Below are 24,601 nucleotides of genomic sequence, written 5' to 3'. Positions count from 1 at the left end.
AAAGGCGAGGGAGAAATGTAAAGAGAGCAAAGGGAGTTTCCTTTGAATCCAAGGAAAACATCATTAATAAATTGACGCTCTGTGATACTGTATGTTTGGATGTTTGAGACGAACTGCTGCGAGCACGATGACCATTAGGACCGTTAAAGGACGTGCTGACATTAAGACTCAGCGTAGTATTGTAAATGTAGTATTTTATCTTTGCTGTTTTTGTGTCGAAAATGTCTCTTTTCTGTTTTGTAGCTTTCAGATCCAACAAGCCTAAAAAGGTTTTCATCTAATATTCACCACATGAAAATGGATAAAACACACGTACCCGCAGGAGATTCAATTTCTTCAGCGCAAGATCACAATAAAAAAAAAAAAAAAGAAAAAAAGAAAACCTCACAAGGAGGAATCTGTTGAATCTTTATTCCACTCTGGTAGCATCCAATGCAAATACAAACAAAATGCTCCAAACAAAAGTCCCTCTCATTATCTCGCCACTGTGAGAAAGGAGAAAGTGGGCTTGTTTGTAACTGGGTGAATCCTCCTCCTCTGAGGACGTCTGTCCTCTGCATCGGCTCATCGATCCCTCTGATGTGAAAAGTGTTTTTGATCGGCAGCGGTTGTTATTGACAGCAGCCATCCTCTGCTCGCTAGAGACGTCCCACTTCAAAAAACAGAGATAATGCGCTGATTCCAACACAAACAAAGAGAGAAATTTATAGATCGGGTGCACACACACAAACACACATATCCACATTTTAGGATTCAGCAGTATGGCCTGAGGCACTGTGCAGCTCCTGTCGGTGTAATTGCAGTGTATAAACCCAATATTGAGCTCTATTGTTTGCCTCTATTCCTTCGCAAGTCTAAGTGGAAAAATAAAACCATCATGAACTACACGCATTGCTCTAACTGGCCATATAAAGAGTCTGGTGGAGCTCCTGCTACCTGCACATACTGCAATGATTCTTGGATTTGATTAGAGGATAAACATTTCTCTCGTTTTTTTGTTGTTCTGTGCATGCCTGCCTTAATCTTTTTTCTCCTCCCTCCCTCTGCACCTTCCCCTTCCACCTATCCAAAGCCAACTTCTGTCCATGCCCTCTTTCTGGCCTCTCCTGCCATCCTTTCCTTTTCTCATTCCCTCCCACCAGCTCTCCTCTCACTTCCTTCTCCCTCCACGCATCCCCTCATGTTTGCCCATGATTTAAAAAGCTGTTCATTATTCATGGGCCTTCTCTGTTAGCATATTGACCATGCTAAGCCTTTAACTTGATCAAATAGTCTTAGGCAGCGAGCTGCCCTGTGCGCCCCTCTACCAGAGGGCACTCCAGCAGTCAGTACAAGTAGGAATCGAGGGGATGGGCATGAGTAAATGAAGCTTTAACCTTGCTTTCTTGATGCCGAATCACATGTTGGTTTAAAATCAAAAGGCTTCAATGTTCAGCTTGCGCTCATACGCACACAGCATACTTCAAAATCCTCCCTCAGAAGGCTGCTAATCAATATTTCAATGTGGGTATGCTCTCAAATCTATAATACATGTACCTCTATCTCGATTTCACTATCTCTATCAGGGAAATGCGTGAATTTGCCAATGGATCTGTGTGCCTGGAGTGTGATAGCCAGTGTGAGAAGATGGATGGGAACACCGTGACATGTCTTGGCCAGGTAAGAATCCACTTCAGACGCCCTCAAACTCAACTTCTTTTTCCCCCTCAATGATACTTTGTAGAGGTAGACTTTTCACTTTTAGATTAAAACCACTCCTCTCATTTTTCTGTTCAAGATAGCCTCATATCTTGTGTCGTGCTAAAGTGGATTTCCAACTTATTTTGTGGGAGTCCATCTGTTTTGCGCACAGGATTTCAGAAGATATAAGTGCTGTGTTTGCAAAGGTGAATGGTAGGTTAATGGGAGGAATGATAAACTACCATGGCTACTTTAGGAGGCATGCTTTTGGCAAGCACACATACACACTCTCAAAACAGTGAAATGAGATTAGTTTCTGACCTTCCCGTAAAGTCACTTTTAGAGTCTGGGATGTGATCACACCACGGCTCTCCAAAATGTTAGAATTTCCCTTTAAAATGCAGTAGAGATGCACATGCATGCACACACAAAAAATAGTTCTTATATCAGCATTAACTAGTAGTATTTTATTTTAAGTTAAAGGCCCAGTGTGTAGGATTTAGTGGCATCTAGATATTAGATTTCACGCTGCTACGTAAAACGTAAAAATGCAAGGTAGAAATCCAAAAGACCCTCCCTAGAGTCCGTATTTGGTTTGTCCAGTCTGGGCTACTGGAGAAACATAGCAGTCGAACATGGCAGGCTCTGTAGAAGAGGGCCCCTTCTCAATGTAGCTCAAAGACGGAACGGTCATGACGACAGTGACAGCATTCAAGGAGCCAGACGTTGGTGTCAATTCAATTGGAGTCAATGGGGCAGGTGCTGCAAATCACACTTTAACCCATAATATTGATGACAGAAAAAACCTTCCACCAGATTAACCAACACACATTATGTGTAAAAGAAAATATCGTAACGTAGCATTGAGCTGGCTCAAACCAGGGTCTGACAACAACACAGCTGTGCTCCATTGACTCTAATGCAGTCGTTTCAGATTTCCTTCATTTTCAGGGTGATTCTGTGGATTTGTAGCTAAATGTTGTGCCTGGGGCACGTCGTGTAGTAATGATACTCGTTACCTGGAGAGGTTGGAAAAAGATAGACGTTTCTTCCCTGTTCCAAAACCAAAATCAAACCCTGAAAAGTGTAGGGTTAGCTAGCTAGCTACTGAAGATATAGCCTACTGAATGTAAACACATGCTGCTTTTGCTTTTTAATGATTATAACATGAAAAAAGTACAACCCTGCTGTACAGGAACCAGTGAAGGGAAGCAGGGAAACTTTGCTGGTATTCAACCAGCTGTGTGTCATCACAGCGTGCACAGATAGACATTGTTTGACTATGACTCGGAGATCCCTGCCCCTCCAGCGAAGCCAAACACTGTTCATCTGCACACACTGTGATGCCACACAGCTGATTCAATATCAGCAAAGTTTCCCTTTATATTCATTGTTCTCTGTCTCGATCAGCAGTGATGTGGTGGTTCACTTTTACACTGTGATCTGTAGCCTATAGTTCAGCTTTAGCTTCTAACTATCTTTGTCTTTTTAACCTGTTGTTGCTGCTGAGTCAGTTTGACATCCTGGATATATCCTTCAAACACAGACTGTAGACCCCTCTGTCTGCTTCTCTCTGGAATCACGGTTTCATTTTTCCAAAAATATGATTTCTTCAGGCAGTGCAGTTAGTTACAGTGTGGGTTCCATGCTTACTCCGACAGCTTTTCAGACCATCACAAAGGGGTGGGGCTTAGCCAAAGGTCAATTTATCCTCCTAAATCCTACACACTGGACTTTTCAGCGTACCAACACCATCCTGGTACCAAAAGTATTGGCTAGTGTGTCAAATGTATATTGAACCGCAGCTGAAAATAGTCCCTATCAAATGTATATGTACGACAGTTTGGTAAAATTAAGACACAGCCTTTTTTAAAGTTGAAATATCTTTATAAGGGAAGTGATTTCAGATGGCACCGAGAGGTAGACTAGACTTTTATGACTGTCCCTGGAGAGAGAGACAGACAGGGAGGGAGAAAGAAGAAGAGATGAAGAGAAAGAGAGACTCCTCAAGGATGCAAAGAGGCGGCTGACTTTGAGATGCTGGTCACAGTTGAGTAGTAAATAACACTGGAGTCAATCATCCACAGGCCCTCTCACACACAAATACACATGCATACAGCACACACAGACATACTCGAATGCTTTCTGACATCTGTATGCATCGGCACTGGCGCGCGCACACATGCATGCACACAAACATGCAAAGTGAGAATAATGTTTATTGATGGCGTGTGTCTCCATGTTTCAAACTGTGAGAAGCTGTCCGTCAGGTCACTGTGGTTGTCATTAGCAACAGAGCGCGGCACCAAACCTCGCAGCGCCCGGAATACAGCGGAGCCTCTTGACAACACCTCTCGCATACACACAGACACACCAAGTTTTGTAAGTTCACACACTTCTATCGCACTTAAATCAACACCGTCATCACTTCAAACACAAAAACACACACCACACACAGGCAGGTTTTCTATAACTACTTTTGTACATATACACACACACACACGCCGCTGTCCATGTCTTATTCATGATGTGGCTGCAGCTGAGCTCGTGCTCACTTACCACTTGTCATCTCCTCCATCACATTTGATGTGCCACACTTTGACACGACCCGATTCCTTATGCATTTTGCCAATTTAAACAAGGGTGCAGCCGAATACAGTCTTGGTAGTTATGCTCAGCACATTATAAATCACTGAATGGGATTCATGTGGGCCCTGCCAGCTACATTAGCTGTGGTAGGAAGTGAGCAAATTGACATGATTCACCAGGTTTGAATTTGATTCTGCTCAATTCTATTCTCTCCTCTCATACATTTTTCTGTCTCCATTCTTTCGTCCTGATTCATCCCATTCCATTTTCCCTAACTTTATTTCTGTCTGCTGGTTTCTTTCACCTCTTTGCCCATTTTTTTTTTTTTTTTTTTGCCTGACATTTGTTTCTGTCTTTTGATTCCCCCCTCTTTCCATCTCGCTAATCCCTTTCCTGCACCCTCTTTTTCGTTATTCATCCCTTGTCCGCCACCTCCCTCCTCCTCACCCATCCTCTCATCTCCCTGTCTCCTTGTTCTGCTCTCCTCTCAGGGCCCAGACCAGTGTGTGAAATGCCTCCACTTCAAAGATGGGCCCAACTGTGTAGAGAAGTGCCCGGATGGGCTGCAGGGGGCCAACAGTTTCATCTTTAAGTACGCCAAGGCCAACAACGAGTGTCATCCCTGCCATGCCAACTGCACCCAGGGGTAAGAGAGGGATCATACATAAAGATGTGTTGCTGTGTATACAAATTATCCTCTCAAGTGTTTGCTCGCCTTCTTGCTTCCTTGAGCGCCATCTGGCTTAGGTGCTTTATGCTGTTAAAAGCATCACGGAGACTGCTTCGGACATTGGGCGCCTCCCTTCCCAAGGAGAGAGAGAAAAAAAGAGAGAAGATGACTTAATCTTGCGACCGCAACATTCCCCGACCTGTAGCTGGCTCCTGATGGCTCTGCAGTCAGGGGCAGAATGCATTGACCCTTTAGGCCATGTGGGGTATAGTGCAGATGAACTATGAATGAAGGGATGGGCGCAGAGAGACACTAGCTGGAGGGGAGATATGAAGCCACAGGGAAAGGGGGGGTGTACTGTGTGAAAATGTAAGATAAGGAAGACAAAAAGGAAAGGCTGCAAGTGAAGGAGTTGGAAGAGTTTCTATAGAAAAGTACAAGTCAAAACAGCTGCTGGAGCAAAAGTTCACCTCAATAGCTCCTTGTGGGCTTTACATCTTTAGAAAAGAGTTCTCGGATCTGCATCATTATACTGTTTATGCACTGGAGATCCAAAAGGTCCAGATTTACCTTGGTGCAAGGTGTTTTTGGACCAAACGGTACATTCCTTTAGAGGCTTTTTTCCTTGTTTGCACTGCCAATTGAAATTATGATTTGACATAAGCCTTCAAGCGCTCTGTATTGCAACATCATGCTTTCGAAGATTCTTTAATTTCGCTTTGATGAGTCAAAATCGCATTGGCTGGGCGATATGTTGACTATGTATGATATATCAATATATTTTCAAGCAAGACATATATTTAGACAATACTGTTTATATCGATATACAGTGAAGTTGCATTACATTCTGCATACCAGCGTGCATCTCTCGTCCCTCACACTCTCCACACAGCTCCGCCCCACTCACTTACTCACAGCTTCTCCAGCATCACTAAGAGAGACACCGTACTGCTATTCTGTTTGATCTGTCTGTTAATTAGTCTACAGTGAGACATGGGTCTATAAGTTGCACATGCTTTGCAATATCAGTCTGTGAGATGAATAAAATCACGGCACTAGCACACGTACAATACTCAGCCAACACACTTCAGATGTCAATATCATAACTTTGACCAATCTATTTGTTTTTATTGCTTTAGTCCTGATTCAGAAACAATACTGTGGTGATGATGTCACAAGGTGGGCTCAATTTAGTTCCGGGTTACAAGGTGGGGAGTTAGCTGGGGATGACTGAGAGTCATGTATGTGTGTTACCTGCTAGTTGCTCAAGTAAAGGTCCTAAATGTTAAATTTACAGTAGTCGTTATTGACTGAGAAAGAACTCAACACATCAAATGCATCCCAGCAAGCAAAACTGAAGAGAAATTGACTTATTCTGCTTACACCAGAACAGTAAAAAGAGGGCTTCCTCTATTTGCTTTTTAAAAGAGTTAGGTTTCTCACTGTATTTGGACCATGACCAACAATAACAGTTTTTAGGAGCAACCCAGTCTCACTCCGAAGTCGTCGAAATCTGGCGCTTGGTCAATGAATTCCAGCATCAGACACCGACAAAAGGCTGTCCTTTCATGTCAGCATGATACATGGTAAAACGTAACCAAGTGCGGTTGTTGTTGAAGGAAAAACAGTAATTCGCTGTGTGGCATTTATTTTGAAAGAGACCGAATTTGGGCCGTACATTTCCTGTAAAAACCGAAGTATATTTTGACAATGCATGTAACAGGCTGAACTTGACATGGCGTCCCAGAACGTCAACAACCAACACACCCAGGGTACCTTGCACGTCGTATCTCGATATGGGAAACTCCATGACCAAGCAATTTAATTAATCAACAGATGATAAAAAATTTTAAAATATGCTCATTTGCCTTCTTGCCAAGAGCTAAATGAAAAGGCTAACACCACCTACATGTTTCTGTACTGAGTGAAGCTACAGCCAGCAGGCAAACTAGCTTAGCTTAGCATAAAAACTGGAACTTAACTCGATCTTAAGGTAAAAAAAAAAAAAATCCATCCACCAGCACCTCTAAAGCTCAGATGGATTTTTTTTTTTTTTTTTACACTAAGCTAAGCTAAGCTAAGCTAAACGGCTCCAGGCTGTAGCTTTAGATTTAACTGACAGACCGGAGTGGTAGCAACCTTCTCATGGGGACAAAGCAAATAAGTGCATTTCTATCAGACAGCATACAGAGTTACCTGATATGACGTGTTGTTTTCTGACTGCTAAAGTGCAGAACACAGGGCTTCAAAGACTGCAAAACAAACTTGTAAATAAACCCACAGCTTAGCCACTAATAACTGCTGCCTTCCCTGCCTCTCCATAAACAAACACACTTTAATGCAGAGGCCAAAGCCGGACTGGTCTTCAAAAGCACGGAGGCTGCGGACACAAAGAAAATGTTGCTTCTTTACGTACCAGCGTGCTGGGTTTATGTCTTTATCCTCTCAAGCCTGTCTTTTGAAGTCGGCGTGGCTCTGACTTTGAGCCTTGGCCTTTTACTTTTTCACTAAACCTGGGAGCGTACCATTAAGGAAGAGGTGGAGCTTGTCGGTGGTCTGGGCAAACAAAGTTAGAGCGCTGAAACCTAGCAACAAGGCTGGAGATATGGTCTGAGGCAGAAAGGGACTTATTGTACTGCCTCTCACATAGCAGGAGGTCATTTTATTTTACTGCAGCCAGGCTGTAAGTGTAGATAATATCAGTGCAGCTTTATAGGGGCAGAGTGAAGGAGCTCTTAGGTGGAGTAAAGAAGACAAAGGATGGAGAAGGAGCAGGTGAGAAAAGGTAGAAAGCAGAGGAGAAAATAGATGTGACGTTATAATTCTTCCCATGACAGCTTTCGCTCACACAGACACACACACACACGCCCATATCTGACACTGTGAACACTAATCTGTCGTCTGCATGACAACACCTCCATCATGCTTTGTCATTTTATCCTGCCCTCGAGTCACACGGTGCTCTGGATTAACATCAAGCCAGGAGCTGAGGCTGGGTATTTGAGGCCACAAGCCAAAGTGAGACATTACAGAGGTCAAAGGTCAGTGTCAGGAACAGAGCAGCAGCCTCACGGCTTGTAAAGAGTAAGCATCTTGCTAAAAGACGCTTAAAGCTGAAGTCTCATTTTGTTGCCTCAAAGGTTTTTAAACCCCCAGAGGGGTTTGGGGGGACTGAGGGGGATGTTGAAAGGGCCTGGTGCAAGGGCCCGGTGCATGCTGATGTTCTAAAAGCAAAAGGATGTTTGGGATTGTAGTGTGGCTGCTGATTTGGCCTGATCATCAACACGGTCAGCAGTTGGAGCTGTCACACACAGCAGCCCAAGGAGGCAATTAAGGGACTTAATTGCTGCACTGTGATATTTTAGTCACAACTCACACACACACACACACACACACACACACACAGGCATGACACAAATATCTTTAGATTCAGTGGGACATGATTGATTGATTCTTTATTGTCCTTTTCCAAGAAAATCTGTTGCCACAGTCTATCGAGAGCCTTACTTAGGCCTCGTCTTCACATATACAGATATTTTTTTTTTTTAAGTTTCAGTGTGTAGTTGGGTTTTGGCACCAAAAGCACATGGTTAGGTGTACGAAAGAAGAACAGGGTTTGGCTGTATGATCTTACTGGACGCGAACACCACTCTCCCAGGTGAAAGTTAAGCCTAGTTCACATGACACGATTTTCACCCTGATTTTGCATCGCGGAGACTATCGTAATCTTTTGAGTGTTCATACCTTGTGACGCGTGTTTCGGTCAGCGGGAGTCTCGCCAACTGCATTACGACCTGTGTGCACACAACAAGATTTCTCCACTGAGCCCTCGCCGACAGAGCCCCAGATAGCGTGGTGACGTCATCAAACTTGGAGACGACACATTGTAAAGGCATGGTTATTCTTTATTATCCTGAGTCCAAACACAACGTGCTCCCCGTGATCCTGTGGACGGCGCCATTGTTGTTGTTGCCTGCCGGCCAGCTTGTCAGTGTTGCCAGATCTAGGGAGAGAAACAAGCAACCAGGGCTATGGAAACAAGCCCAAAAGAAGCGACTGCAGTCCGACATACTATCATGTGTTTAAATAACTTATTAGACGGATATATATAGAGGAAGGTGATGTTTAGAGAGCAAGCCCAAATAAGCAACTCCACTTTAGAAACAAGCCCAAAGCCGCAGCTAATAAGCAGACCTGGCAACCCTGTGGCTTGTCCTCCTCACATTTCTTCCGTCCTCCTGCATGCTGACGTGGGACGTATCCCATCTCTCGTTGGCTGATGCGCTTTGTCAGTCATGTCAGCCTTCTCCAGTTTTCTAGCATGCCAGATATCCAGTCCCAGTCACAGACGAGGGGGCGACTTGCTCGTAGGCTTGTTCATACATGAACACTCACCTCTGACCCAAGGTGGCTCTCAAGATCCTCTGCAAGGTCGAAATCGCAGTGAAAATTGTGTAATTTGAACTACGCTTTAGTGTTTCTTGGACACATTCATCATCACATTTATACACACATACACCTCTACACGCTTTACACTTCCTCTCTTACGTCCATCACAAATACACGTCTGCATATCTGCTTAAAAAAATCAGAAAAAAGAAGCTACTTCAGAACTCGGCTTAGAATTATCACATTTTTAAGCAACATAGTGATAGGTGTCTGTACATGCATGTGTAAACTGCAAACTGGAACTGCTAATGGCTGATTCGGCATAGTTTTAATGGTGTCAATTTGCAGGTTTAAAAAAACTGCGCTCATGTTGTAGCCCACGGCGTGCATTATACTTCCTGTTCACATCTCTCAGAGCATTATGAGAACTGTAGTTACAAAACTCTGCCCACATTTCACACTTTGAGAAACCCTGTTCTGCTTCACTGACACAAAGGTAACACGGATAGTAATATGCAACAATTATCTAACAGTAATACTGTCGACACTGGAAAATAATATGCACTGTAGCTTTCTCATGATGTTTATTGTCAGACTAATCCTTTGTTCTCGGGGAAGGAAACTATGTGGCTCTTGCACACACACACACACACACACACACACAAATACGCATCCTCGCACACACAGCATTGGCTACAGGCGCTGATTGCTCGCTAATTAGCTATTTGGTGCACCATTTAATTGACAAAGAAGTGACTTTGGAGGAGCCACAGTTGTCACCGATTTAATTCCAAAGTTAGCCTGCTCTCCTAATTTGCTATGTAATTTGTTGTGTCTTGTGTGCTCATGCAGCTCACACGCACACACACACAGAAGCATTCAAAAACCATTCTCCTGTGTCTATCCTGCTGTTCAAAGTCCTCCTCTCAAGGAGATAGAATTAATGAGCAGCCAACAGTCTGTTCTAATCATGTCCTGCTTACCTAATGCTAAAAACTCTACTTGTCACTGATCAGCGTGTTATGAGCCCCGCATTGCAGGCTTTGATTGTTGCGATAGTTAGAAACAAAAAAGATTTGTAGTATTGCTTGTATTTGGAAAGAAGTTAGAGATGCTATATTAGAGGGAGTAATCCAAAAATCAGTCAAGTCACTTCTTTTTTTCAAAATTGAAACACAAAAAAACAAACTAAAATTCTAAAAGCAGAGCCAGTAAAGTGATAACTATGTGTGGGTTCATCACTAGAGTGGCACTTTTTTACATACAAGTAGTCATGTGATCCATTGTCAGTATTAAAACATTGATTCAAGCAGTTTTAAAGGTTTAATAAAAATTAACAGTGTTGCCCATGCATTTGACAGCACAAGGACAGAAGGAGAAAAACAAGAATCATAGTTAAAAATAAAAAAACTACAATATGTAGAACTGTATTATTTCTCCTGCGGTTGTATTTATGGAAAGCCTGTGGAGAGACCTGACATAAATGTTGGAGTAAAGAAGCTATGATGAATACTTAATATTGAAATTTAAATGCCACTGAACTCATAGCATTAAAGTATTGGTAACACTTTACTTGAAGGTATCTACATAAGAGTGACATGACACTGTCATAACTATGACATGGCATGGTCATGAACTTGTCATAAACATTATGTACATGTCATAAACGTTTATGACTGCTGTCATTAAGCGTCATTCGGTTTTTGTAATGACAAGTTGACATTGTTTGGGTTGTCTCGATTATGACAACTTGACATTAATCAAAGTGACATTACCAGAAGTTGTCTTTGTATCAATCATTATGTCAACTTGTCATAAACACAAAACGAGGTGTATTTCTTGTTAATGTCAAGTTGTTATGACTAAGACGTCTTCTGGTAATGTCATCCTGGTTAATGTCAAGTTGTCATAATCAAGACAACCCAAACAATGTCAACTTGTCATTACAAAAACCGAATGACGCTTAATGACAGCAGTCATAAACGTTTATGACATGTACATAATGTTCATGACAGGTTCAGGATCGTGTCATGTCACTTTTAGGTAGATACCTTCAAGTAAATTGTTAACAAAGTATTTTACTTTGAAAACCGTGTATCTGGATTTATTTGTTCTGAATGTGCTTGTCTGAATTAAAATGTGAAATTTGTGATTACAGTTTCAAAAGCTGAATCACAAAGTCAGACCCAAAAGTACAAGTTTCAGAATTATAAAAGAAAGGAAAAAAAAGATAAAAAAAAAAAAATAGAAAAAAGATTCAGGTTCTCCAAATTCGATTGGTGAAATTCCAATTCAGAAATTCAAGTAAAAAAAAAAAAGAAAAGAAAAATTAAATGATTTTTTTTTTAATTAAATTTCAATTATTTATTTATTTATTTATTTATTTATTATTATTATTATTATTATTATTATTATTATTATTATTATTATCATTATTATTATTATTATTATTATTATTCTGTGGCTTTTAAAATTGAAACACCTACTGTCTCTTATTTGCTTCCATGTGTATTAGGCTGATAATGCCCCTAGAGGGCTGCCATCTCAGAATATAATCATCCCCAGGCCTCCTCCACTCACCTGACATGGCTTTTACAGCTAGTCCTCAACATCTAGCTCAATATTTCTCCATCTTATTTCTGTGTTTCAGCTTTGTGGTAAGTGAAGCAGGTGATATTATACTCGGAGGAGAAACAAACAGCCTTATTTCACTTTTTCTAGATATTCTCACCACTTATATGGAGGATGTTTATTTTAAATAGACATTGAAGAGGAAATTTGAGTGTTTTCTGTTAATTTTCCCAAAGGTTTAACAGTAATTTGTGTAGAAAAATGTTCCCAGAAGGTGCGGAAATGTTGTCTCAGTCCAAAAAACATCCATTTAAATATCACACAAAACAAGAACAGTGCTTCCCCAGCCAAACGCTTCTTCCTGTCATGTTGACAAGTGGTCAGCCGTGCTTGTGGATTCAATTTTTCACAGGTCCCTGCCCAGTGACAGCTGATTGACATGGAAGAAAGACAACACGAGGCTCTACTCATAACCTGTCCCTGATTTAATGCATGATCTCTCTTGGTTTGTCTGCCCTGCAGGTGCGTCGGGCCAAGACTCCAAGATTGTGTTGGGATGATGGACAGGTAAGGGATCTCAGGATATATTTGTAATGTGGGATCTGGGAGACCACCATCAGATCCTGCCACTACTCATTACACTTTCTCATGGTAGTCATTAACAAGAGTTGTATTTTATAATTGATGGATGGCTTAGGAATGTTTTGTTGTCGTCTGAATCCCATGGGCTAATTTGTGCCACTGTTAGCTTTTAATGTGTGTCAGCTGAGTGTCATTTTAATTATGAATGAGAGCAAAAATGGTCAGTGTTCATTTGATTTCAATGTTCAGCATTTAGAGGCCTAAAGAGTTGCAACTGACTTCAAATCTTAAAGGGTAAGTTTCCTATATTTGAAACTGGACCCTATTTCCCCCACATTTTTTGTCTAAGTGACTAGAGGGAACAACCATTTTGAAACTGGTCCAGTATTGAGCAACAAGGCTGTAGCTGGCAGCCACAAAACAAGCTGCAATGTAACCAACTGGGGCATTTGTGCACTGTCAATTTGCAGCTGACAGGCTCAGATTATCATTCTAAGTGTCTGACAACATTATGGAAAGGATCCCCACCGAGATAGATCTTTTTGCTAAAGAGTAAGTTCCTTTTTGTTTGACCAGAACAACAACAATTGAGCCTGTCAGTGGCAAAAACCAGCACTTTTAGTTGACGGTGCACAAATGTCACAAGTGGTTACATTGCAGCCTGTTTCACAGCTGCCGAAACAGTCATTTTTATGTGTATAGAGCCAACATATTTATACATCTAACTGGGTGACTCAGGGTTTATTTTAACCAAACTAGAGTTGGTGATGATTGGAGAAGTGGAAAAACCAAAACCAAACCGTTGTGTGAGTTTTATTTTGTTAATTATAAAATTGCGTTGTTTTTTAAATGGGGGCTCTGGCAATGGCGATTTCAGGGCTGTATCTGGTTAAACAAAAAGGTCTGTCTCTGTAAGGATCCTTTCCATATTGTTCAGACACTTAAAATAACAATATGAGCCTGTCAGTCAGTGGTAAAAACAAGCACAAATGGTGCACAATTGCCCCTTAACGTTACATTGCAGCTTGTTTTGCTGCTACTGGCTGTAGTGCTGTCACTCATACTGAAAAAAAAATGTTGTCTCCTTTAGTCATTTAGACACAAAAACATGGGAAAATTGGGTTCAGGTCGAAAAATATGGCAGTTACCCTTTAAGTCTTGTGATGTGACTTGGACTCTCCAAAGAAAAAGCAGCTCAGCTTAATACATTACTGTTCTACCTCTACTATCTGCTGATACTACTATTATAATTATATATAAAAAGAAGAAGAAGAAGAAGAAAGAAAACCAACAACAGCCAAGTAGAATTAAGAAAAAAGTATTTTACACACAACCTAAATAGCCTGAAGACAGAACAGCAGGTCTATTAAAAACACCTGTAAAACTTGTGATCTTTACAGTAAGAGCAAAGTGACAGACTCATTAGAATTCAACCAAACCAGCAAACCCATAAAAAGGGGGTCTTGAGCTCATTTTAAAGAGAGGAATCAGAAACAAGACCTTTTTATTTTCCTCTGGCAGGCCTCTGCTGAGTCTCTATCCCCAGAGTTGTTCTCTTGCTCTTACAGTGGCTTTATTCCCCCGTCTCATCTGGTGACCCCATGTCGCTTGTTCTGCTGTAAACCCTTTCTTCCTAATTGGAGAAGTCCTTTCCCTTGTCTCTCACCTCATGCTGTCTCACTCTGTTATTTGGCCTCTTTCTCTTCCCTTTTCTTCTTTTCTTTCCTCTTTTCCCTCCGTGTCTTTTAATCCCCTCTCTATATATGGTTCTTTCCACTGTTGTTTTTTTTCGCTCCTTGTCTCTCCTCCCCCTTTCTATTTAATCCATTCCAAACTGCTGCATTACTATTCACCACATGGCTGTATATCTCATTATGTTGAGACCCGCAGCCTCTTTGTAAATTTCAAGCTCCCCCTTCTTTGGGTTTGTCACAATCGATATGGCAAAAGCTGCGGCACCTTGCTCCACCATAGCTCCATGGTACATGAGTCTTCCATTAGCTGCTAATGGCCTTTACAACTAATAGAGTTTTGGACTTCAAGTGTCAAGTGGGAGCCTGTGTTATTTTATGCTATGTGGTTGTGTTTTGGAAAAAAAAAATAAAGAGAAAGAGAGGGCAGTGAGGATTCTGATGAGAAGGTGACAATGGAATACAGATGGGAAGGATAAGGGAAGAGAGAGTAGCAGAAGGGCAGAAGTGAGTGGTGGCATAAGAGTACACATAAGTGCAAAGAGGTATGTAAATGGCAAAAGCATTAGTGCCATCATTAGTGATGAGAGAGAGCTTTTAACTTCCAACCTTTAGGCTTGACTTAAGCAGGTTTCCCTCCAGAAGATTCAGAGGCAATTTGTGAAGGATTGGCACTTTTAATTTTTCATTTATGTGGAGTGATAGTAGGTGATGAATTATGCTGGAAAGCACATATAAATTACATCAAAGCAGAAAAATTCCAAAGTCAAATGCAATGCTTTGTAAAATGAAGGATTTTCTAAATTAAGTTTGTTATATGCCTTTTACGGTTCCCTTATGGTACCAAATATAACTCAAAGGGACAGTTCACCCTAAAATCAAAAATACATATTTTTCCCCTTACCTGTAGTGTTATTTATCCGTCTAGATTGTTTTGGTGTGAGTTGCAGAGTGTTGGAGATATCAACCGTAGAGATGTCTGCCTTCTCTCCAATATAATGGAGCTTGATGGCAATTTGCTTGTGGTGCTCAAAGCGCCAAAAACTCAACAGCAATGTCTCTTTCCAGAAATCATGACCCAGTTACTCAGGATAATCCACAGACCTTGTTGTGAGCAGTTTCATGTAGGAACTATTTTCTTTCTACTTTCTTTCTAGCACACTACACCCGCCAGCCATAGCACTGCACAGAAGGAAACATGCATCTACTCATAGACGAGAGGCTTGTGCTTGTGACAGCGTGTGATGTTAACATTAATGGCATCTTCCTCATCTAAGCTGTAATGTTAGGTAGCTCAGTGGTGCTAAGTGAGCTAGCAATAGATGCACGCTTCTTTCTGTGTTGTGAAACAGTTGAATGATGAAGCTGTAGGTGGCAGATGGCGGACAGAAGACTTCTGGATGGCATGGGTAAAACAGTCAGATAGAATGGTAGGAAAGGATTGATAGAGATTGTGGCAAGGTTTGATTGGATAACTAGAAGAGTAAACACCCATCGTCAGCTGATTAGAGGAAGCAGTGGGAGTGAGTGGATGAGCAAATAGAAAGTCTTGATGATTGAACTTGCGCTGAGCTTCACTGAATTTTGGTCACCTGAATAAACCAAATTTTAAAATCTAACAAAGTTGGTGGCCAGCTGGGCACCCGCCAACCCTATCACTGTGCAGAAGGAAGCTGCCCCTATACTTCTAGCTCACCTAGCACCACTTAGCTAGCTAATTTTAGCTCACGTCAGCTGAGGAGGACATCATCAATGTCACAAGCATGAGTCTCTCATTTATGAGTAGATGCACGTTTCCTTCTGTGCAGTGAAACAGTTGACGGGTAAAGTTCAGTAGAAAGAAAATAATCTAGACTGATCAACAGCTCTACAGGTAAGAACTGTCCCTTTTAAGGTGTGGAGGTAAGGACAAATGTAGAAATACTAGTAATTGAACTGTCTTTCACTCTAGTTTCTTACTTTATTGTCTCTGTTATAAATCAGAGTAAAAAAAAAGTTTTAAACTCAAGTAAAGTTAAATTGCATGATTTGTTAGTGTTCCAACCAAGTTTGAGATGACTGGCTGAAATATTAAGGACTCCAGTCCAGTGTAGCACAAGCTGTAGCTTTTCTACCAACCCAAGTAATAGGAGCACATACCCTCAAAGGCTTTTTCTTCTGACCTGTGAAAATGGAAGCATCTCACCTGGAAATAGCTGTGTGCTCTTGTACAAAATGAGAGAGGAATGATAGGGAGGGGTGCAAAATGAGGAGAGCAGAAAGGAGTTGAGGAGTGGAGGTAGAATTTGTGGAAAGTTGTTTAAACTCTCCCAACAGTCATGTTAAGGCTTCTTGGATGGTTGTTGGTGGAAAAGTTGATTAGAGTTTGGGTCATTTTGAGCAGCAGCATATTTCTTAGCTGCAGCCAATCAAAGGGAACATTCTAAAAGTAGAGGGTTGACTCTGAAGTGGTAGGATTTCTTTTTTTTCCCCCGTATAACAGCAGGTTGGAGAATTCATCAGCATTGGCTGAATTTGCACTTTCTTTCAAAGTGCCTTTTAGTTTCTTAATGTTTCGGCAATGTTAATGTTGCTTCCCTTCCTCCGTCTCTACAGGACACCACTAATAGCAGCTGGCATTATCGGCGGCCTATTTATCATCGTCATACTGGCGCTCAGTGTGGCCGTTTCTGTCCGACGCAAAAGCATAAAGAAGAAGAGGGCCTTGCGGCGCTTCTTGGAGACAGAGGTGAGAGGATGGAAGTCATAACGACTCCATGAGTGATTTTCGTTTTCTTTTTTAAAGCAACTGAAAATTGTCTTCTTTCTTTTGAGTTCATTTTTGTCAGAGGATACAGCATTGCAGATTTGAGAATTAATTATTGCTTTTGCAACTACAAAATAAATTAGTCATGACTTTGGGGTTGGTAATTGCTTTGGACAAATTACTGTGGTATAATGAATTTTATTGATCCCCGAGAGGAAATTGGGAAAAGCTTCCTCAAAGATGCCAACCTTATTATTAATGTGACAGAAAATGAACAAGGCAAAGTTTTGTTTTAGAGTTTGCGTAAATAAACGAAACAAACAAGCTCAATTTGACATTTAGCTGGGACGTTTGTGGTTTTCTGCTACTTTAAAGGAATACTTTACTTCACAGTTGACTATTTTTAGATCAGTTATGCACCCCATGTTAAGCTGAATTCATTAAGGAAACTTTGTTTTTTCTCGCATGCCTCCACAGTTAAGGAAGAATCTAAAAAACAGAAAATTCTTGATGAATTGAAGTTATTGGGGTCCACATTTAACAACAGCAAAACTATATCAAAACATCAATTTACAAACTCTCACACAACTCGTGCAGTATAATCCAAGTCTCATTTATCCACCTCAGTACTTCCCACACAGACAGCCTTTTCCGATGGAGGACTGGGCTAAAAGTGAAAGTTATCTATGCTCTCTTTAAAGCCAGACTCCATTGGAAAAAATAATGATTTACCATCACTGAACACAGGAGCTGCTGATCTACCACTGCCTCAATCATAGTTTGTGTTATGCCTTATTCACACTTCACGATATTAGCCAGGCTTTTAGATATTTCCTTTAGGGACGTTACCACACAGAGTGAAATAGGAAAAACGATGGCATGTAACAGCAGAGGCACTTTAGCAACCTGTGAGTACTGCCATTAGCATCAAGCTAGCAAAGAATGTTATGTCTTCATAATTGAGGATATTAAGTAAGAAAATGAAAAAAATAGTGGCGGGGCTTTTACTCACCACAACTGCAGAGGCTACCAGCTTCATTTGACTACATTATAAATGGGCCATTATGTATTATTCCCTCTGTATTTTTATATATTTACTTTTTATATGCTCCCGTTTGCCTTGATAAAGTTAATGCATCATGCGGTCATTTCAAACTCAACACTTCCTGTATCTGTTTCAAATCAAAAGCCCCTTATAACTTGAGGGTTGAGGGAATCCCTTCATTTTCTAAACAGGCTTTTATTGTGAAACATTTGCAGGAACTTCTTGTGGAGGATTCAGTGACTTGCATAGTTGCCGTGTGGTGCTTCAAATGTAGCTCCTACCAGCTGGTGGCACTTTGTGGGTTACTACAGTAAAATTTCGGCTGGGACATGAACAGTCATAGTAACTGAAATGATAGTAATAGGACAAGAATAATCCAATGACATCACGCACGTCGTTAAAGACAACCAGCAATGATTGGTCATGGACCAACGTGTCGTCTGTCAAGTCTATTGGCCACATCACAGCACAATTTTATGACTCCACAATTACCTAATCTGACATAGTGACTGTCGGAAGGGACCCGGCATTACTGTGTGACTTTGGTGTTTTTAAAGGTAGTTCGGATTCACCAAAGTCACACAGTAGCACTCGGAGCTTCCCACTTTCTTTGAGTTTGTTATCCTTTACCTCAAAGTTGCAGTGTACTTTTCCACATGGATGCCACCCAAACTCATAAGCAAACCTTGAAACATTAAACCTTGACGATGGTGCTTAGCCAAACCACGCATTGCGCAGAGGGTTTTAAAATTATGCACGGCCGCCATCACCCATCGATCTGGCCTTGAAGTGTTTTCATTTCTGGGAAGCATTAGACAGCGGACCAGACTTTATATATTCAAAAGAGAAAGTCAAAGATGGAGGTGTAGGTGAGTGCAGGGTTTATGTGTGCGTTCATGCTCTGGTTGATCACCTTTGTGCTGCTACGACACACTCCTCCCTCTCTGTTTCAAGTATGTGGCCCAGCAGTTATGTCATCACTGCAGGTCCGCTGAGTGGCCTTGCCTATAGGAGTGGGGCAGGCTGCTTGTCAGTCTGCATTAGTATAATTTACAGGTAGAGGCAGCAGCGTTATAGACAGCTGTCAGGCTCGAGACGGGAATTGGAGGAGGACAGCCATGGGCAGTTTCTGCCTCATCCCGGCCACACACATCCATCTTAATCAGGCGGGCCCTGTTCCGACAGCCTCTTGACTGGAAGGGAAGTCTTCAGTCCAAGCAGATTTGCTAATGTACTGTCACAGAGAAGCAGAGGCAGGGGAGGGTCAGGCTGGAGGGGGATCTTCTTGACCCCTTTTGCATCTCCCTGTATAAAGTTGTCCTGTGACTGATTTTTTTGCCCCTTCAATACTCCGCCAGGAAAACGTGAAATATCGCCAGCCGAGTCAATTTCCCCATCCTCCGAGGAGACCTAATAGGGTGTAAAAGTAATTAGACACAATAAAATCCTTAACGCCTGTGACAGGTTGGCCTACAGGTTACAGATGGACCACTCATTAAGAGTAGGTCATGGGTTCAGTCCCCTCAACACGCACATTAACAGCCGTGTTTAAGTGTCCTGAGCATGACACTGAACCTGCCCAGTCTTTGTAGGTCATTCTGTGCGGGAGCATAAGCTGAACAGGGAGGAACAAAGCTGTGGATCCAAGTGTCATTACCTGACAGCTGTGATTTGTACCAGCAGGGATGTGAATGTGTAATCTGTGGCCATCATTTGAGCTAACAAAATGGAGGGATTTCAGTCTAAAATGCCATTGTATAAGTCCACTGTGAAAATCCTGTTATAAAAAATCTAAATTATCTCGTAAGTAGGGCTTGGCACTATGGAATAAATCAAATATCATGGTATTTTTGACCAAGTACCTCGATACAATATTGTGATGATATTCTAAGTTTGCTTATTGGTGCCTCCACACAATATTTAGTTGCCAGAAAAAATGTTCATACTGTACAATTTTGCAAACCACAGATACTTTACATTTGTACATTATTTTGTAGATATGTTCAAACTTTACATTTCCCAACAATGCTGTGGTTAATGTGTGGTTAAGTTTAGGCACAAAGAACTTGTGTGTGGTTAGTATAAAACAGAAGAAGTTTTGGCAAAAGACACCCATGTTTGGTGACACAAAAGTTGCTGGAAAAGAAGCGACAGTTTGGGAAAAAACCTCAGGTTCAGTGGCTCAAATGGCACTGGGAAACACGTAATGTGCCACTAAATACACTCAAGTTCAGTATAAAACTCCCAGGTTTGATGCCTCAAATGCTGCTGGGAAATCACCAAGATGTGCCGCTAAAAACGCACCCAATTCTGATGCCACAAACATTGCTTAGAAAGGCAACTATTTGCCATTATAAACACTTAGGTTTAGTTGAAAAAAACAACAACAAAAAAACATCCAGGTTTGGTGCCACAAACGCCATTGGTACATGCCAAGATGTGCTGCTAATAATACTCAGGTTTAATTAAAACACACCCAGTTCTGATGCCACCAACCCTGTTTAGGAATGCCATTATGCACGACTAAAACCACTCAGATTTGGTAAAAACACACATTGGTTTGATGCCACAAACGCTGCTGGGAAACTCTAAGATGTGCTGCTGAAAATACTCAGGTTTGTTAAGAAAAATCACCCACCTCTGGTGCCACAAATACCACTTGGAAATGCCACAATGTGTTGTTAAAAACACTTGGGTTTGGAAAAAAGCACCAAGATTCAATGCCACAAACACTGCTTGGAAATGCCAAGATGTGCCACTAAAAATACACCCAGTTCTGATGCCACAAACACTGCTTAGAATTGCCAATATGTGCTGCTAAAAACACTCACATTTGGTAAAAACACACTCAGGTTCTATACCACAAACTCTGCTGGGAAATGCCAAGATGTGCCACTAAAAACTAAAATGCCACAGTGTGTTGTTAAAAACGGCCAGGTTTGGAAAAAAGCACCAAGGTTCAATGCCACAAACGCCGCTGAGAAATGCCAAGATGTGCCGCTTAAAACACTCAGTGTCTGTATAAAACATCCAAGTCAAATGCAACAAACAGCACTGGGAAACACCACAATGTGCTGCTGAAAACACTGAGTGGTTTGCAGCTTGGTGGGTGTCTCTCCTAGGTGGCACGCCATCCACCATCCTCTCCACATATTACATCATTTTAGAAACATTGATATGATGCATATAAAATGAACAACATTTTGTGGTTTGCAGAAACATTTTCCTGTGGCTGACTGGCTGATTACAAAATGAGATTTTTGATAAATAATCATCAGTAATGTAATGAGTGAGTAAAGGCAAATAATAGAACAGTCTGGCAAGTTCAGAAATTTACATCAGGAAAACACTTTTGATGCTACGATATCCAAAATCCGAGACATTATCCATATCCAGCCCTGTCTGTACGCAGTGGTCATGTGTCTCAAGTCAGCATAAGGTGCATGAGTTTGTTGCCAGCACTGGCTTTATAAGAGATTCTTTACATCTCTGGAATTTAAATTCTTCCCTTTAATATACGACTACATGCCTCCACAGTGCGTGCATACTCTGTGCGTACACACAGATACTCCTTTTTCCCTGTTTACTTTCCATCTGAATGCTGCTCTCCGCTCTCACCTACCCAGCATACTAAAAAACCTGCGCTCCTCGCACCCTCTATCACACTTTCCACAGGCTCTTTCGGGCTGATGAAACCGCGCGATAGGCTTTGGACTGGCTGGCGAATGTGGATTCTCTATTCAAACGAATAATAGAGCTGAGTCTGTGAATGGAGATCAAGCTTGTCTGGGTGAGGGATTTGGGGACAGCGAAGGCTCAGGGACTCCCCCCTCTCTCTTTCTCTCTCCCTATCTGCCACAGCTTTTTTAAACAGAGAGCTCACCTCTTGTGTCAGACAGGAAAAAGATGCCTCCAGTACACGCTGTCAAGACGCGATCTGAGCACTCAGCTGACATTTCCATATCAAGGACACGTGTGAAGGCTGTTGCATGGTGTTGACTCGCAAAACACACAGCTATTTCATTTCTTTATTGTTGTCTTTGTTTTAATATTCTCTGTCTCTGTCTTTTCTTGCATCCTCACCTTCTAGTTTTCCTTTTTGTTCCTCATTTTGATCTGTATCTCCATTTATCTGTCTGTCTCCCCTGTGAACAAACACTTTATTCTTCTATCTTTTTAGCTCTATTTTTGTTTTCCCTTCTCCCTCTCTCTCACCTTGAAAGAAAGCCAGTCCCGCACTGCAGCGCCTCTTAAGGAAGCCCCTGAAAACAAATTGCTTTGCTCGTAGGGAGAGACAGCACAGTCCCCTCACTGTTGAGGCACGACCCCGGGCCTTGAACTCTGACCCCAGTCCAATGAAGCAGGACTAATGCACTTGGAATTGCCCTCCCTTTCCCTTCTCCTCCCCCAAGGTCCTCTTCCAGCTGCTTTGTACAGCCATAGGCCATGTGAGTGTTTCAGCACCACAGGCTACGGACAGCTCTCACGCTGCTTACACGCTCTCCTCTGCTCTCTTACAAGAAGGATTTCAGCGTTCGGGGGAGTTGGACAGCTCCCGTCGTTCACTCCAGGGCAGGCTGGCTGAACGGAGGCACGGGATGTCATTACAAATGCATGTAGTGCAGCCAAGCATTGTTCACATATACTGAGCCTCATGTAAAATTTAAGTCCAGATCCCAGTGATTCAGAAGACGCCAAATGCGTCATGTTGAATATCACAGAGGTGTGAAGAGCAAAGCTTTTCTGTTTGGTACACAGGCTTAGCCAAAACATAAAGCAGATACAAAACATGGGCTGTTTTTATGGAACTTAGGGGCATCACTTATTTTTATATGTGGTCTCTCAGTTTTAAATACACCAGGATATCTCCTCCTACTGGAACTACAGTACAGGCCAAAAGTTTGGACACACCTTCTCATTCAATGCGTTTTCTTTATTTTCATGACTATTTACATTGTAGATTCTCACTGAAGGCATCAAAACTATGAATGAACACATGTGGAGTTATGTACTTAACAAAAAAAGGTGAAATAACTGAAAACATGTTTTATATTCTAGTTTCTTCAAAATAGCCACCCTTTGTTCTGATTACTGCTTTGCACACTCTTGGCATTCTCTCGATGAGTTTCAAGAGGTAGTCACCTGAAATGGTTTCCACTTCACAGGTGTGCCTTATCAGGGTTAATTAGTGGAATTTCTTGCTTTATCAGTGGGGTTGGGACCATCAGTTGTGTTGTGCAGAAGTCAGGTTAATACACAGCCGACAGCCCTATTGGACAACTGTTAAAATTCATATTATGGCAAGAACCAATCAGCTAACTAAAGAAAAACGAGTGGCCATCATTACTTTAAGAAATGAAGGTCAGTCAGTCCGGAAAATTGCAAAAACTTTAAATGTGTCCCCAAGTGGAGTCGCAAAAACCATCAAGCGCTACAACGAAACTGGCACACATGAGGACCGACCCAGGAAAGGAAGACCAAGAGTCACCTCTGCTTCTGAGGATAAGTTCATCCGAGTCACCAGCCTCAGAAATGGCAAGTTAACAGCAGCTCAGATCAGAGACCAGATGAATGCCACACAGAGTTCTAGCAGCAGACCCATCTCTAGAACAACTGTTAAGAGGAGACTGCGCCAATCAGGCCTTCATGGTCAAATAGCTGCTAGGAAACCACTGCTAAGGAGAGGCAACAAGCAGAAGAGATTTGTTTGGGCCAAGAAACACAAGGAATGGACATTAGACCAGTGGAAATCTGTGCTTTGGTCTGATGAGTCCAAATTTGAGATCTTTGGTTCCAACCGCCATGTCTTTGTGAGACGCAGAAAAGGTGAACGGATGGATTCCACATGCCTGGTTCCCACTGTGAAGCATGGAGGAGGAGGTGTGATGGTGTGGGGGTGTTTTGCTGGTGACACTGTTGGGGATTTATTCAAAATTGAAGGCACACTGACCCAGCATGGCTACCACAGCATCCTGCAGCGACATGCCATCCCATCCGGTTTGCGTTTAGTTGGACGATCATTTATTTTTCAACAGGACAATGACCCCAAACACACCTCCAGGCTGTGTAAGGGCTATTTGACCAAGAAGGAGAGTGATGGAGTGCTGCGGCAGATGACCTGGCCTCCACAGTCACCGGACCTGAACCCAATCGAGATGGTTTGGGGTGAGCTGGACCGCAGAGTGAAGGCAAAGGGGCCAACAAGTGCTAAACACCTCTGGGAACTCCTTCAAGACTGTTGGAAAACCATTTCAGGTGACTACCTCTTAAAGCTCATCGAGAGAATGCCAAGAGTGTGCAAAGCAGTAATCAGAGCAAAGGGTGGCTATTTTGAAGAAACTAGAATATAAAACATGTTTTCAGTTATTTCACCTTTTTTTGTTAAGTACATAACTCCACATGTGTTCATTTATAGTTTTGATGCCTTCAGTGAGAATCTACAATGTAAATAGTCATGAAAATAAAGAAAACGCATTGAATGAGAAGGTGTGTCCAAACTTTTGGCCTGTACTGTATATATTTATTAAAACAAGTAGGATCTTGTTTCAGCTGGTTTTGAGGTTGTTTCTGTTGTTTATGCTCAGCAACAACAGAGAAAAGGAGTCAGATGATGCAAGAAACAGCAGGAGTCAGAAAAT

General features: G+C 41.9%; 1 protein-coding gene across 5 annotated transcripts in view; it reads left to right on the top strand.

The window, feature by feature from the left end:
- LOC117249751 (receptor tyrosine-protein kinase erbB-4) overlaps positions 1 to 24,601 on the top strand; it is a 442,892-nt gene that overhangs the window by 325,587 nt on the left and 92,704 nt on the right. For all 5 annotated transcript variants that reach the window (XM_078165992.1, XM_033615451.2, XM_078165991.1 and 2 more), the window contains exons 14-17: positions 1,566 to 1,659; positions 4,761 to 4,915; positions 12,422 to 12,466; positions 16,768 to 16,900. In XM_078165992.1, the coding sequence (XP_078022118.1) occupies positions 1,566 to 1,659; positions 4,761 to 4,915; positions 12,422 to 12,466; positions 16,768 to 16,900 (427 nt within the window). The remainder of the gene's footprint in view (positions 1 to 1,565; positions 1,660 to 4,760; positions 4,916 to 12,421; positions 12,467 to 16,767; positions 16,901 to 24,601) is intronic.

The sequence above is a fragment of the Epinephelus lanceolatus genome, chromosome 24, assembly GCF_041903045.1.
Source record: "Epinephelus lanceolatus isolate andai-2023 chromosome 24, ASM4190304v1, whole genome shotgun sequence".
NCBI lineage: Eukaryota > Metazoa > Chordata > Actinopteri > Perciformes > Serranidae > Epinephelus > Epinephelus lanceolatus.
Note: the sequence above shows the minus strand (reverse complement) of the source record. Positions and strands in the feature narration are given on the sequence as shown.